General features: G+C 44.1%; 1 protein-coding gene across 1 annotated transcript in view; it reads right to left on the reverse strand.

Annotated features, from left to right (window-relative positions):
• Positions 1–971: 971 nt before the first annotated feature.
• Positions 972–15,514, reverse strand: part of LOC141147573 (cytochrome P450 2J6-like) — a 43,330-nt gene continuing 28,787 nt past the window's right edge. Inside the window, exons 7-9 of the mRNA XM_073634802.1 lie at positions 9,187–9,371; positions 6,986–7,127; positions 972–1,289 (exon numbers count right to left, since the gene is read on the reverse strand). Coding sequence (XP_073490903.1) covers positions 1,111–1,289; positions 6,986–7,127; positions 9,187–9,371 — 506 coding nt within the window. The 3' untranslated portion in view covers positions 972–1,110. The remainder of the gene's footprint in view (positions 1,290–6,985; positions 7,128–9,186; positions 9,372–15,514) is intronic.

The raw sequence follows: 15,514 nt of genomic DNA on the forward strand, positions 1-15,514 counted from the left end.
ACAAGTACTGATACTTTTGTTCAAGTACTCACTGATGCCAAGTACTAGTACCTTTGCGGTGCAATTTGAGCCTATAGAAAATGAATGGGCTCAAATGACACTGCAAAGAATCACATGCAATTTGAACAGGAATGCAGTGCGATTAATCGCATGTGATTTTCGCCCACTACTCCTGTGTGAACTCGGGCTGAAATCGCTATGACAAACCTAGGTTCACACAGGATGGAAAACAAGATGTGAATTGGACAGGAATCATACCGCATTCCTGTTCAAATCGCATGCCATTCCTTGCAGTGCAATTTGAGCCCATATATTTTGTATGGGCTCAGATTGCACCACTAAGGTATCGGTTTCAGTTATTGGAGTATTTTCACAAGTACGAGTACAGGTACTCATGAAAATACTCTGTATTGGCACCGAAAATGGTATCGGTGCAACCCTAGTTTACATAATGCAGCAACATCCACACATGTAGGACACCCAACATTAGATAATTTATTCCTCCACATTTGCATACTGGTACTGACTAGTATTCCAATGTTTCTCTTGTTCCTCAGATTCACTCCCTCACTCAGCTAATGTCACACAAGTGTTAATGGAGAGGGGAATGCAGGAGCATCCTGCACTGCATGAAGGATGCAGTGCAGGAGCTGAAGATCCCCCTTATAAACTAATGTCATTGGTTGTTAGGATGCTGGTGGCTGAAAGGTTATAATGGTGCACAATAAAAAACCTGTGGCTTTGTGTAACTAAAGGACAGGCTTCATCCACCCACTGGCTTGTTTGAAGCTTTTGGGCAATTTTTAGGCATTTTGCCAGGGCCCCCCTGAAGAAACCTGAAGGCACCCTGGTTGAAATAGGCTGTACTAAATGATACACATTTGTCACAATAAAAGTTTTGCTTTTCTAAAACAATAACTAAAAATGTAGCTGACAAAGTAAACTGAAAGATAATTAAACTATACATGTAGTAATGTTTAGCAAGTTTTATTTGTTTCTGCCTGGGTAGATCATTATGCAGACATACAATTATCAATATTCAGGCTGCTGGGGCCCTATAGCAGTCAAACAATCTTCCACATCTAAAGTTGCATCCTTATTTGGCAGATACTATCGAGGTACAGCACAAATCTTATAAGGATGGGGCTGCAGGTTTGTTTTAAAGACGTATTGGGTGTTTACTTCTGTGACTCCTTCTGGTAGATGAAAGCTGAATGATCGCATGAGGATAGTAAAAAATATAAATAGCTCATAGCGGGCAAGCTGCTCTCCGATACATACTCGGGCACCTGTAGACAAAGAAAAGCAATAACCTATTACCTTTAAAAATATGAAGATTATGCCATGGAATCACAATTAAATATACTAATTATAGGGGGAGATTTACTAAAGTTGGAGAGAGCAAAATCTGGTTCAGCTCTGCACAGAAACCAATCAGCTTCCATGTTTTATTGTCAAAGCTTAATTGAACAAGCTGAAGTTAGAAGCTGATTGGCTACCATGCACAACTGCACTAGATTCTGAGTGCTCCAGTTTTAGTAAATCTGCCCCACTGGTGCTTAACAAAATGTCAAGATCAATTTTATTCATTCAAAGATTTGGTCGTGATATTGCATAATCAGCCACAGTAACTGATATCCACATGATTTAATCTTAAATTCTGGCTCAACACAGCAGTACAACACCATTGAAATAACTATGTTTTCGTTCTACAGCAGAAAATTTTGCTACTTGCTATGATCAAAATTGCCACAGAGGTGGCACTTAACACATGTAGCCTACTCCGCATTTAAATGCAGCTGTTCATGTAAGTCAGTGTCTGGCACGGCACCACTCTGTGCTAAGCGTGTGCATCAGCAAACACAGGAGTAATTTCCTCCCATGAAAGTAAGTCTGAGCGCAATAGAATACAGTCAGGATCCATGATTATCAGGGATGAGGGTCAGGTTTTCCGCTACCATGGACTTGAGATGAATCTTACAGGTTTTTAAATGATCAATCCTGGCAGATTGCCCTGGAAGATTTATGCCCTGTACACATGGTCGGACATTGATCGGACATTCCGACAACAAAATCCTAGGATTTTTTCCGATGGATGTTGGCTCAAACTTGTCTTGCATACACACGGTCACACAAAGTTGTCGGAAAATCCGATCGTTCTGAACGTGGTGACGTAAAACACATACGTCGGGACTATAAACGGGGCAGTAGCCAATAGCTTTTGTCTCTTAATTTATTCTGAGCATGCGTGGCACTTTTTGCGTCGGATTTGTGTACACGCGATCAGAATTTCCGACAATGGATTTTGTTGTTGGAAAATTTTATAGCAAGCTCTCAAACTTTGTGTGTCGGAAATTCCTATGGAAAATGTGTGATGGAGCCCACACACGGTCGGAATTTCGGACAACAAGGTCCTATCACACATTTTCCATTGGAAAATCCTATCGTGTGTACAGGGCATTACAGTCACAATGCACTGCATGGCTTTTGAGCTAGGGCATTGGTCAGTGGGCTTAGAAAGGCAATAAGAGGACCTTTAGATAATCCAGCCCCCTCATTATAAAAAGGGGGCTCATGAAGCAGCCATAGTGTCAGCCATAGCGTCAGTGTATTGAAAGCTGTTGTGGGGAAAATATAAGGAAGTTTATGCACTGCTTAGTGAGCGAACATGGCAGTTGAAAACTGTACTTTTATTCTGATTGCTAGCTCTTTGGGCAATCAACAATAGGACACAGTGAAAATTTTCTTTATCTGAACGTTTTATATATAATTTTGTTGATAAAAAATAAAAAATAAACCGAATGTCTTAATGGGGGCACACATAATATGCTGCAGCAAAAAACAGGGAAAATACCTGTAGGCTAAATAAAATATAATTGAAAAAATTACAATGAACATGAGGACAAGGAGATGCTAACTAAACAAAAATTCCAAGGGTTTAATAGTGCATCATGGCAGAACACAAGGATGACAGTGGTGTGCTTTCATAGTCAGGGGACTAAATTAAAGTAATATGATCTCTATATAGGGGTGACTTCACAATGAGTAGGCAAAAAATGGCAATCCTGACAATACATGGACCTCAAAATACATGGACCTCAAAAGGGTCAATTGTATACAACATACAGACATACAGGCAACAGTTACAACACAGTTACAATATGCAGGCAGTAAATAGGTCATCTCGTGCAGAAAAAAGCCTACATGACAATATGCGGGCAAATAATGTGCAACAGTGACTATATGGGGGCAACAAACCGGTAATCATAGCTATATGCAGACAACAAACCAGCAATTGTGACAACATGTAGCCAAAAATTCCCCCTCCTTCGCTCCAAAGCAAACATTCATACTTCACTCCCAACTTCCGGCAATAGTCCCCCCCCCCCATCCTTCCCTAAAGCTTAACTTATAACAAGCAAACAAAATCCTTCCATCAGTAAAAGCCCCCTTCATCAAAAATCCCCCATCCCCATGCAAACCCTCCACCAGAAAAAATCCTTTCTTCTAGAGCAGCCCCCAACAGCAAACTCCACAACCCCAGAAAAATCCAACAGCAGCAATCTTCCCCCTTCAACCAAAACACTCATCAGAGCTCAGGTACAGTGACACCTGGCAAAGTGAGAGACATCCTTCTAAACTTTTCCTTCTCAGTGTCATGGAAAACAACAGTGCCAAGGAGGAGCTTGGGAGAGCTTTCCTTAGCTTGCGCCACCTCTGTGTCTGAAGTTTACCAGGGCTGCCCCCCTCCCCTTCCCCAGGTATGCCACTGGTCCTGTTCACGCAAACTTTTTTTTCCTTTGCTGCAAGGCTTCCCTTTTTTAAAAAGAGATTAGCCTGGTGTAAGTGCTATTATTTTAAGTTAACCTGTTTATTTTGTGCAGCAAGGCTTCCATAAAGAAACTAGACTTTTGTTTAAAGGGGTATTATTTTAAGGTTTTCATTTATTTGTTGTATATGGATAGGGGAAATTTTTTTTACAGGTCAAACTGCCTTTTAAAAGTGAGCTTTTGTTTGAAGAGTGGTTGATAAGACTTTTTTTGTATATACAGTATCTCACAAAAGTGTGTACACCCCTCACATATTTGTAAATATTTTACTATATCTTTTCATGGGACAACACTGAAGAAATTACACTTTGCTACAATGTAAAGTGGTGAATGTACAGCTTGTATAACAGTGTAAATTTTCTGTCCTCTCAAAATAATTCAACACACAGCCATTAATGTCTAAACTGCTGGCAACAAAAGTGAGTACACCTCTAAGTGAAAATGTCCAAATTGGGCCCAAAGTGTCAATATTTTGTGTGGCCACCATTATTTTCCAGCACTGCCTTAACCCTCTTTGGCATGGAGTTCACCAGAACTTCACAGGTTGCCAATGAAGTCCTCTTCCACTCCTCCATGACAATATCACGGAGCTGGTGGATGTTATAGACCTTGAGCTCCTCCACCTTTCATTTGCGGATGCCCCACAGATGCTCAATAGGGTTTAGGTCTGGAGACACCTTTACCCTCAGCTTCTTCAGCAAGGCAGTGGTCATCTTGGATGTGTGTTTGGGGTCGTTATCATGTTGGAATACTGTCCTGTGGCCCAGTCTTCAAAGGGAGGGGATCATGCTCTGCTTCAGTATGTCACAGTACATGTTGGCATTCATGGTTCCCTCAAAGAACTGTAGCTCCCCAGTGCCGACAGCACTCATGCAGTCCCAGACCATGACACTCCCACCACCATGCTTGACTGTAGGCAGGACACACTTGTCTTTGTACTCCTCACCTGGTTGCTGCCACACACGCTTGACACCATCTGAACCAAATAAGGTTTATCTTGGTCTCATCAGAGGACATAGTTCCAGTAATCCATGTCCTTAGTCTGCTTGTCTTCAGCAAACTGTTTGTGGGCTTTCTTGTGCATCATCTTTAGAAGATGCACAAGAAGAGGCTTCTTTCTGTGACGACAGCCATGCCGACCAATTTGATGCAGTGTGCGGCGTTTGGTCTGAGCACTGACAGGCTGACCCCCCCACCCCTTCAACCTCTGCAGCAATGCTGGCAGCACTCATACGTCTATTTCCCAAAGACAACCTCTGGATATGACGCTGAGCATGTGCACTCAACTTCTTTGGTCGACCATAGTGAGGCCTGTTCTGAATGGAACCTGTCCTGTTAAACCGCTGTATGACATTGTTGCCCCACCTATGACTGGCCATTACAGTAAACAGCATTAGAGGGCAAATAGATTTAAACAAGGACAAAGATAAATCCAAGGAAGAAAAATTCCAAGCTTACTTACCGATCAGCCCACAGACAACTGAATCAACCTGTCTATTAGTATGCATTAAAAACAGGGGTTTAGTCTGCACACATTTGCAAATACACGCGTAAGCTACAGGCCACGTCAAGGCACTCTGGTATCTGTAGTTCCTATCACTGACTGATGAGTGACTCCACAGTGGAAGCACATGCATTCTGATGAGTAGGTGGAGGGCAGATGGACTGAAGGGAGCCCATCCCTTCTTTAAGGTACAGGAGCACCCAGCAAATCGCACAATGGCTGCAAAGGTTTCAGTGCGTTGCCTGACCAATATAACATTGTTGAAAAAAAGGGGTCCACTCCCCCCACCTATGACTGGTCATTACAGTAAGCAGCATTGGAGGACAAATAGTTATAAACAAGGCCAAGGATTTCTTTGACTTCATTGGTCGACCATGGTGAGGCCTGTTCTGAGTGGAACCTGTCCTGTTAAACCTCTGCAGCTCAGTTTCTGGGTTTTGGCTATTATCTTATAGCCTAGGCCTTCTTTATGTAAAGCAACAATTCTTTTTTTCAGAACCTCAGTTCTTTGCCATGAGGTGCCATGTTGAACTTCCAGTGACCAGTATAAGAGAGTGAGAGCAAAAAAAAACCAAATTTAACACACCTGCTCCTCATTCACACCTGAGACCTTGTAACACTAACGAGTCACATGACACGGGTGAGGGAAAATGGCTAATTGCTCCCAATTTGGATATTTTCACTTAGGGGTGTACTCACTTTTGCTGCCAGCGGTTTAGACATTAATGGCTGCCTGTTGAGTTATTTTGAGAGACAGCAAATTTACACTGTTATACAAGCTGTACATTCACTACTTTATATTGTAGCAAAGTGTAATTTCTTCAGTGTTGTCACATGAAAAGATATAATAAAATATTTACAAAAATGTGAAGGGTGTACTCACTTTTGTGAGATATATGTATAATTTTTTTTCACATCTGCCTAAAACTTGCACAGTACTGTAGCTGTTAGGCTCGGTTCACACTACTGCGACCCGAAAGTTGTGCGACCTACGGTGTGACTTTTGCCACGCGACCTCCTGGCGACTTGAGTACTACTTTGATGCGATTTGATGGAACTTTAGAAGCGACTTTTGGGAAAGAATGCCTGGGTAATCTTCCTGTAATTTCAAATCCAAACCAGATCAATAAAGATGAGGATCTGACTTGGTGCGACTTCCACTGAAGTCTATAAGCACAAGTCGGATAGAAGTGACCTTGAAGTAGTATAGGAAACTTTTCAAAAGTCAGAGTGACTTCTTCAGTAGTGATAATTAAGACAGCTCTCATTGATTAACATAGGATTTCACATCTCACGCGACTTGGGGTCTTACAAGATGGATCCCAAGTTGCGGCAGTGTGAACCGAGCCTTAAAGCCCTTGGCACTTATGGTATATTGTTTATGGTGTTACTTCTTATAATAAGAAACAGAAAAAACAGAAAATTAGGATTTTCTCTCTCATATCTAGATAAAAAAATGTAAGAAAGGAAAAATAAGACTCTTGCAAATAACAATCAGGATTTAACTTTCATTTGCTGATCTGCAGTTGGAAAAAGAAACATAGTTTCCATAAATCGTCCATTGGTTAATCTACATAGAACTGCTTTCCACCTAATATTAGTAGAATACTGCTAGTGCATATCCTAGTTTACAAAATATCTAGGCACCTACCAGCAGAAAATGGCAAAAATGCCTCACTTGCTGAAAATTTCCCATTTTTGTCCAGAAAGTGATGAGGGTTGAACTGATAAGGAGTTTTCCAGTGTTGAGAATCACGCAGCACAGAATCCAGGTTAGCTAAAACCATTGTATTCTTGGTGGAGATAAAAGAAAAAACACAGAAAAAAAATTAATTGTTTCAAAATATATGACATTAAAGGAATTGTAAAAGGCCAAGGTTACATTAGTAGAATAGTGAGATAACACTGAAATAATGAAAGAAATATGTGGATTGCTTTTGCTGGCCTTCTACTGGAAATGATATTTATTTCACTATGCTTGCCTTCAAGCCATAGACCAGGGGTACTCAACCTTTTGAAGAGTAAGGGCCACTTAAGTGGTTTGGTAACTGTTCACGGGCCACAATGAACTATGGGGTTTTATCTCCCCCCAAACCGCAAACGTAAACAAGCCCTACTCTCCTGAGCCCCCTATATGGCTGCTTTCACATTGATGTGCTGCAGTCTACCCCTCACCTGCAGATCAGTGTGAAAGCAGCCTAATAACCCTTTTTATAAGTGCTAATATGCCCATTGCAAAAGTGCAGTATAGGTGATGTTTAATACACTGACCTTATCCAGCTTTTGCTGGCATTGCCCTCCTGGCTTCTAGAAAGGTCCCAGGCAAAGTGCACTTGGTATCACTCCGCCTGGGACAGGAGCTGGCGCTACGAAGCAAGAATCGGCTTATGCCGCTCCTGCTCTCTCTGCAGCAGCTTGCTTCCTTTGTTTTCGGCATTGGCTTCATGCACTCTGATGCTCTGAGATGGCGTGTCAGCAACCTGTTGATCATGATCTGGGCTTGCCGACCCGCAATTCCAGAGCATAGGCATGTGTTTCCCTGGTTTCAGGTCGCGGGCAGCATCAGAGGGCTCTGAGGGCCACATTTGGCCCGCAGGGCACAGGTTGAGCACTCCTGTCATAGACTTAAGACAAGCAATCACCAAATGAAAGTTAATACCAAAGTTAAAATCTCTGCACATGTTTTAGGTAAGTAACTCAGGAATAAGAATGAGAAAAAAAAGTTTTAACTTTCCTTAAATGTTAGCATAAATCAGGAGATTTGAGGAAAATTGTGCCATATTGGTAAAATGCATCAAAGTTAATAGGGACAGTAAATTAACAGTTTTCTGGTGATTTTTTAACAAATGTAATGTGTTTTACATGGCTCCTGGGGGTTAAAGTGAGTGAGTTTAAGCGATCACCTTGTAAAACAACCCATTTAGTTTAAAATAGAAATGAAAGGCAAAATTTTTTTTAGAAATATAAAAAAAAAAAATGATAAACACCTTTTTTTTCCCTCTTTTTATAAGTGATCACATTCCCTCTGTTCTCAGCCACATAAGAGCTGGGGGAGGATAAGCAGCAGTACACTGAGCTTGCCAGTGAATGGCTGTGCAGTGGGGGCATGTCAGGACACATCTGATCATTGCAGGAGAGCACACTGAGTTCCCAGCATAGCTAGACAACTGACCACGTCAGGCTCTCCTGCTTAGTGTGGTCAGTTTTTAATAGGAAAGCAAGGGGGCTAGCTGGAACACCAGGAATTTCACATAAAGGAAGCAATACAAAGAGAACAGGATACTTCCTCATACAAGTACATGCTAAAGCAGGCATATATCAGGAATATAAAGGGTAGTGGGGTAATAAACGCTTTAAGGAGGCTCCTTTCAAGTGTCCTGGATCTGTTCTGTGCCAGAAATGGCTGTCCACAAGCCTCATAATTAGACATTTTTACACAGTAGGTCATAATTACAAAGAACACTTAGAGGGCTCACGCAATTTCACACAAATTTTACCTAAGATTCAGATGTTTTTTTCTTTTTAAATAGTGACAGCAAGCAGGAGGAGAAGATCACCCGCTTGCTCCCGCTAGAGGCAGAGGAGAGGGCGGCGGCTGCTGGAGTGGGAACAGTTAGATGCTCCACCATAAAAATTGGTGGAACATGTAACATGTTCTCAAAAGTGAACTTATCCTTTAATTTTGAGGCAAAATACATTTTGCTGAAATCCATCTGCTCATCTGACTCATTAAGCAATTAAGGCCCAGGATCAGCATGAAAGGGAACCAGTACTTTCAAGATAGGTCCACAGTGGCAGCCCACATATTTTCTAATTTGAGGTAGATTTTAAAATTACTGGATAATTTCTCACCTTGTGCAAAGAGTACCCACTGATACTGAAATCTCTTATACAGGTTCTTGCAATTCCTACAGCTGCTACACTCCCAAAACGCTGGATCTCATGAATGACTGCATTAGTGTAATGGAGCCGCTTTCTGTCTTCATAGTAAATTATTGGCCCATTACGGACAGCATCTAGCTCTTCATGTACTTTTTCTGAAACATGAAGAACATTTTATTATATAATTCTATTATTAGCATGTACGTATTAAAATATGGACATACTATAGGACACCGCTTTTTCAAAAGTATCTAAATTAAGAACTGTTTGATACCCCCAACCACCAAATCACAAAAAATCACCAGTACTTTGATTAGTCTCTTTCTGCACATATTTTTCTTACATAATTTTTTCAGGGAACAGGAATTCCTGTGCCAGCATTAACTTTATGCCTAGAAAATTCTGTGTCCCTCCACATTTGACTTAGCAGCAGTGGCAGCCCATCCATAAGGGGCGCAGGGGCGCTGCCTTCTTAATCTCTATGCATCCAGCCCCTAATCTACATGCAGGGCACCGGACACATAGAGTTCTACGGGGTTTTTTTTGGGAAGGCTTGAAAAAGGGTGGGCTCTGGGAGTAGAGCACTGCACCCTGAGCCCACCCACTTGTGACAATTGCGAATCAACATTCGCTATTGTCTTCCTGCTTCTCCTCCCGATCAGGACAGGAAGCGGGTCTTGAGACCGGATTTGCCAGGAGGAGAAGCGGCCGGATTGGCCGGGAGGAGAATCTGTGGAAGCTGCCAAAGCCACCCGGGACCTGGTTTTGGTAAGTGCTGGGTGGGCTTGCGAGTGGGGCTGGCGAAAGGGGGGGGGGTGCGTGGCTTGTTTGCCGCCCCCCCCCCAAAAAAAAATGGAGCACCAGCCGCCACTGCTTAGCAGGGTCCCTTCATATACCATTACACCACTCTCCAGCTCTGCTCCACAGTGTCACTATGCTGTCATTCCTAGCTTTTTGTGTTCCCAACTCAGCAATACTCCTGCAAATATGACAGTCTATTCATGTAAATATCTAAGCATGACTCTGTGCTTGGAAATGCCCGTTTCTCCATCCTTGGTTAAACAATACAGTATATTTAAGTTCAGAAATTCCACCTCCTATGCCTGCCCCAGCAGCCTCATGTCCCTAATGAGATCACACCTTTCGCATCACATCCCTACTGTTCTACATCTTGCCTTGATTAGTATCACGCAGAGGGGTACTAACCACCTCTGTCCACTTCACAGTGAACATGTTCATGATTGAAAAGCAAGAATCACTCTTGTATAATAGTAGGGGACAAACTCTTGATTTGCATGTTTGTTCTGAGTCAATATGTAAAAAATGGACTGACATCAGCAAATCTACATGACAGCCAGACAACTAGCATTTTCAGAAGGAGATTAGCAATAGCAAACTAAATACTTTACTCAGTACGAGTTTATTTTAACCTTTAAAGGCAATGTATTGTGATTTTTTTTTCTATATGTAGCACCCTCCTAGATAAGTGCTAGGATTAGGGAGATGTAGTTCTGGCTCACTATGTTCGGTGGAGTTGTATTTTTGTGGTTAGGTAAATTTAGCTTGTCTCACTGTAATTAGCGTGTCTGATACTACAGTGTAAGGTAAATTTAGTTGTGCTCACTGTAATCAGTCCAGCTGCATGTGATTAGTTAGGCCTTCTAGTGTTTCAGCTGCTAAAGGTTTACCTGCTTCCTCTGCTGTCCAGAGAGCAGCACAATCCTCTGGAACATAGATGTGGAACAATGCAAATAGCAGTATGCATATTTTTACAGCCCTGCTCAATCCCAGGGAGGATGGCCCTGAAGGTTGCTGAGAGTCTGTATAAATACTCTGAGACACAGAGCTTCTGGTTCCTTTTCCTTTAGGTGAGGAATACAGCCTGGAGGGTTGCTGCCCTCCATGACAGCGCTGACAGGTGGGTGACTTGAGGGCCTGGATGCTGAAGCTACAAAGAGCTGACTAAGGGGCTGTCATCTGAAGATCTAGTCTGGTATCACGGGAGAAAGGTGTAGCATGTAGAGTTGGGCGAACAGTTCCAGCCGAGCAAAAGCTCAGCCCAAACACTGCCTGTTTGCCCGTTCAGTGAGCACCCGAATTCCGAATTTGTGGGGAGCTCTGCGGGAGCCCCCTCCCCCCACAATGCATTGCACACTGCATTCTAGGGCACTAATTGGATGAATTAATGCACCTGACCGCTGTTCAGTTGCAAGGCTTTGCCCAATCAGGACACAGAGTACAGTCAGAGCCATGATTGGACAAAGTCAGGATGATATTAGTGTAGCCTGAGTATAGTGTGAGTATAGTGTAGTGTCAGTGTAGTGTGATGTGAGTATAGTGTAGTGTTTTAGTATAATGTGTCAGAATAGTGTTTTAGTATAGTGTGAGTATGGGAGACTGGAGATGGTGAGACTGGAATGGCTGGATTCACTTGTTCTAACAACATTCGGGTCCGATGAGGCCGTAACATTTTGGACGCTGCCTGGGATCTACCCACAACTCTGTTGCAGAGCCATAGTATCACTTCTGGGAATACCTCCACACCCTGTGTCCTGTCCCTGGCAGTCAGCTTCAAGGACAACAAAGGGGTCCAGTTGTTTCCAATTGAGCTTGACTGAAGCTTGTAGACATGCCAGCTCTCAAGATTGTAGTATCTTCTCACTTCTGTCTAATTGCCAAATCTTTCCCACACCTTCAACTGGGGCTTTCCGTTCTTGGATCAATCGAGCTGGTATGCTTGTCTCAGCATAAGGTATATGACCTGGGCTGAAGTAGCAGGCTCCAAGACAAGAGGAGTAAGCAATATTATAACGAGGTCATTGTTGGTTCCTATAATCAAAAAACTCTTGTTAGCTCCTGAGGGGCAAAGTAGGGGAAATTCTGGGTCCCAATGCTCCATATTTTTAATTCATCTAACTTCTTCACGGGGAAGTGTTTGAGATGTTTGTCATAGAAGTCACGATACAGAAGAGTCACCTGTGCCCCAGTGTCCAGAAGGTCCTTTGTATAGATTCCTTCCACTTGTATAGGTACAACAGGAGAGAGTCCCACTAGATCTACAGGGAACTTGCAAGGAGAAGTAGAATTAGCCTGTCCCGTGGCTTGTATCAGTGTCCCCTTCTTGTGAGAATCCTGATTCGGCTTAGGTCTTCGTTGAGCTCCAGAAGGCTGGTGTGCACCGACTTTGTGATGTTGGGCAGCGAAGGCCGAAGGGAGCGGGATACTGGGTCACTCAGAGGCAACAGTGAGAGCTCTCTGTGAGGGTTTGGACTTCCGCTGTGGTCTCCTTGCGTCATTAATTGTGGAGTTTGCTACGGTTGGTGGGCACCCGGTTGGCTGCTTCACCGGGGCCCTCTGAAGTTGGGTTTTAGACTTTGTTGTGCTTGGACACACACATTGATAATGCCCTACTCCTCCACAGTCTAAACCAGGGGTAGGCATCCCCGACATGGGTGCCGAAAGCGGCACGCAAAGCCTTGACTCCCTCCCCATCAGCAGAGCGGCGCAGGGAAGTGTCACTAATGCATTCCAATTTCAGAATTCCCCACACCACACCTGCACTGAGGGGGAGGCACTGTGCCCCCACACATTGCAAAAGATGGGAAACATTGTTTGGTTCTCTAACTTTGCTGTAGCTGAGAAAGTCAGCTTTTGGGATGGGGAAGAGATTGGGTGCAGTTCTAGTAGGGGAGGCAGTTCCTGTTTCCAGGAGGAGGATGACTGTCATTGGCCACTGCTAAAGTCAATCACAGTCCTGCTAGCCCTGTCCCCCATCTGGAGGAAGATGACTCGCTTGGTTGCCACTACCAATCTTAGAAAGAAGGGACCTCACTGTGATTGGGAAAACCACAATCAGATGACAGTTTGTGGAATTACAGTTGAGCTTCTGGGAACTTTGTTGAAATTATTCCTGAACTTTTGAGTCACTTACTACTGAACCCCTGCACTCTGTGTCCCTTTAAGCCACAGCCAGTATTTAGCACAACGAAAATCACACCCAACCACTTTTTCTCAGCTTATGATCCTGCACACAGGCCCACTGCTTTCAGAAAATGCCCCTGACCTGAGCTCATCATTGCGCATCCATTCCAGATACTTGTATTTGACATCACATACAAGCACGTGGGCTGGATGGGAGAGGTGGAATCAGCAGGATGAGTGTGCCAGGACAGGTAGATGTGTCTCATCTCTGCTTCCTTTGGGGCAGATGTGAAAGGAGGTGCATTGGTGGGACAGATGAGCAGGGGATTACAGTGGTTGGGCAGAAGAGCAGGGGATATAGAGGTGGGGCAGATGTACAGGGGTACAGTGGCGGAACAGAGGAGAAAGGAGGTACATTGGTGGGACAGATGAGCAGGGGTTTACACCGGTGGGGCAGAGGAGCAGGAGGGTACAGAGGTGGGGTAGATATGCAGAGGGGTGCAAAGGAGAAAGGAGTTACATCGGTGGAACACGTGAGCAGGGTGTTATAGTGGTAGGGCAGAAGAGCAGGGGGAACGGAGGTGGGACACATGTGCAGGAGGTACAGTGGTGGGGCAGATGAGAAAGGGGCTTACAGTGGTGGGGCAGATGAGCAGATAAGTTCAGTGTACAGTGGTGGGCAGATGTGCAGGGGGTTACAGTGGTGGGGCAGATGAGCAGATAAGTTCAGTGTACAGTGGTGGGGCAGATGTGCAGGGGGTTACAGTGGTGGGCAGATGTGCAGGGGGTCACAGTTTTGGGGCAGATGAGAAAGGGGTTACAGTGGTGGGGCAGATGAGAAAGGGGTTACAGTGGTGGGACAGAAGAGCAGGATGGTACAGTGGTGGGGCAGATGTACAGGGGTTACAGTGATGGAGCAGATGTGCAGGGGGGTACAGAAGTGGGGCGATTGAGCAGGGGTTTACAGTGGTGAAGCAGAGTTGCAGGGGGGACAGTGATCCGAGGTGTGAAGTTGCAGGAACTGGGGCTGATCTGAAGTGTGCAGTTGCAGGCACTGGGGCTGATCTGAAGTGTGGAGTCTGAAGTCAGTAGATTCATCATATACATCATTTGCGCCATCTTAGACTTAAGGATGGCTATGCCAATGCTGGTCTGACTGCAACTCGTTGTCCTCAAACATGGCTTTTTCCTCCCTCACTACCTTAATGAGCTCAGGATATTTCAATGACATAACATCTGCTGAGGTCTTCAGCTGGATTCAGACTGGATCGGAACATAGGGCACCTTTTAGGATTTGCTGCATCCTAGCTTGATCCATGGCAGAAGGTACCATCCCTTTCTTCAACACGATTTGGTTCAGCATCTTATTCAAACATCTGATGTATTCAAATAGGCATTCACCTTGGCAGTGAAGAGCATGCTCGAATTAGTAACTCAAGTCTGCCGCTTTCTCCGTTTGTCCGAACTCTTCCTGTAGCATAGCTAGGTAGTCATAGGCTGTGCAGGCTGTCTTACTGAATTTTAGATTTCCGATGGCTTCCACAGCAGCCCCTCACAAACTTTCACTAATGATCTGCTTCTTTTGGGCTTCTGACACATCCCACTCTTCCAGAGCCTGCATGGCCTGCTCCATTCATATTTCATACTCTTCTTCCACAGTAGGCACAGGCTGCTTTCCTGAGAAGATTCTTAGCTTTTTATATCCAGTCCCAGAACATGTTGGGGTGTCCGTCTGACATTTCGTCACAAAATTTCCCAAGGCAGCGATAAACTCCGGCCAAATCATGGCAAGGGTGTGGTCGAGGCGAATTCTTGCTCTGCTGACACTGCTTGGCTGGAACTTTCTGGGCACATATCTGGTAGAGTCAGCTGGATTAGATGAACCTCTGTTTTGTTAGCTAGTTGAAAAGTGGTCCCTTGGAAACTGTCAGGGATCCCTCGCCTCCATTCCACCAAAGCTTATGTGCGAGAGGTCCCACGATCTGGTTTGACATCGATCACCCACGATTTCTGGTCTGGAACTAGTGTTTTCACCGCTTGACTGCTTATCAGTCCAGGCCTCCCCAGGAAGATCAATTACCATGCTTGACTCCTGGTGGCCATTTTCCTCTCCACACCACTGGATTGCAGTGGTAGCATCCATCTTTATGCTTTCAAGGGTACAGCCTTGGAGACTTGCTAGCAGAACAAAGGTATCCCAGACAAGCCGCCACACCTAGGTTCTATGTTCTGCCCCTCAACTCCAAGAACAGTCTCAGCCCTTCTGGCACACCTGGTTAAACAAATAACTGCAGAAACAATGTAAAAGGACACCAGACTATAGCAGATCAAAAGAGTATTTTACTAAGAGGCTTAGCAGTAAACAAGACAGTAATGA

The sequence above is a fragment of the Aquarana catesbeiana genome, linkage group LG01, assembly GCF_042186555.1.
Source record: "Aquarana catesbeiana isolate 2022-GZ linkage group LG01, ASM4218655v1, whole genome shotgun sequence".
Lineage (NCBI taxonomy): Eukaryota > Metazoa > Chordata > Amphibia > Anura > Ranidae > Aquarana > Aquarana catesbeiana.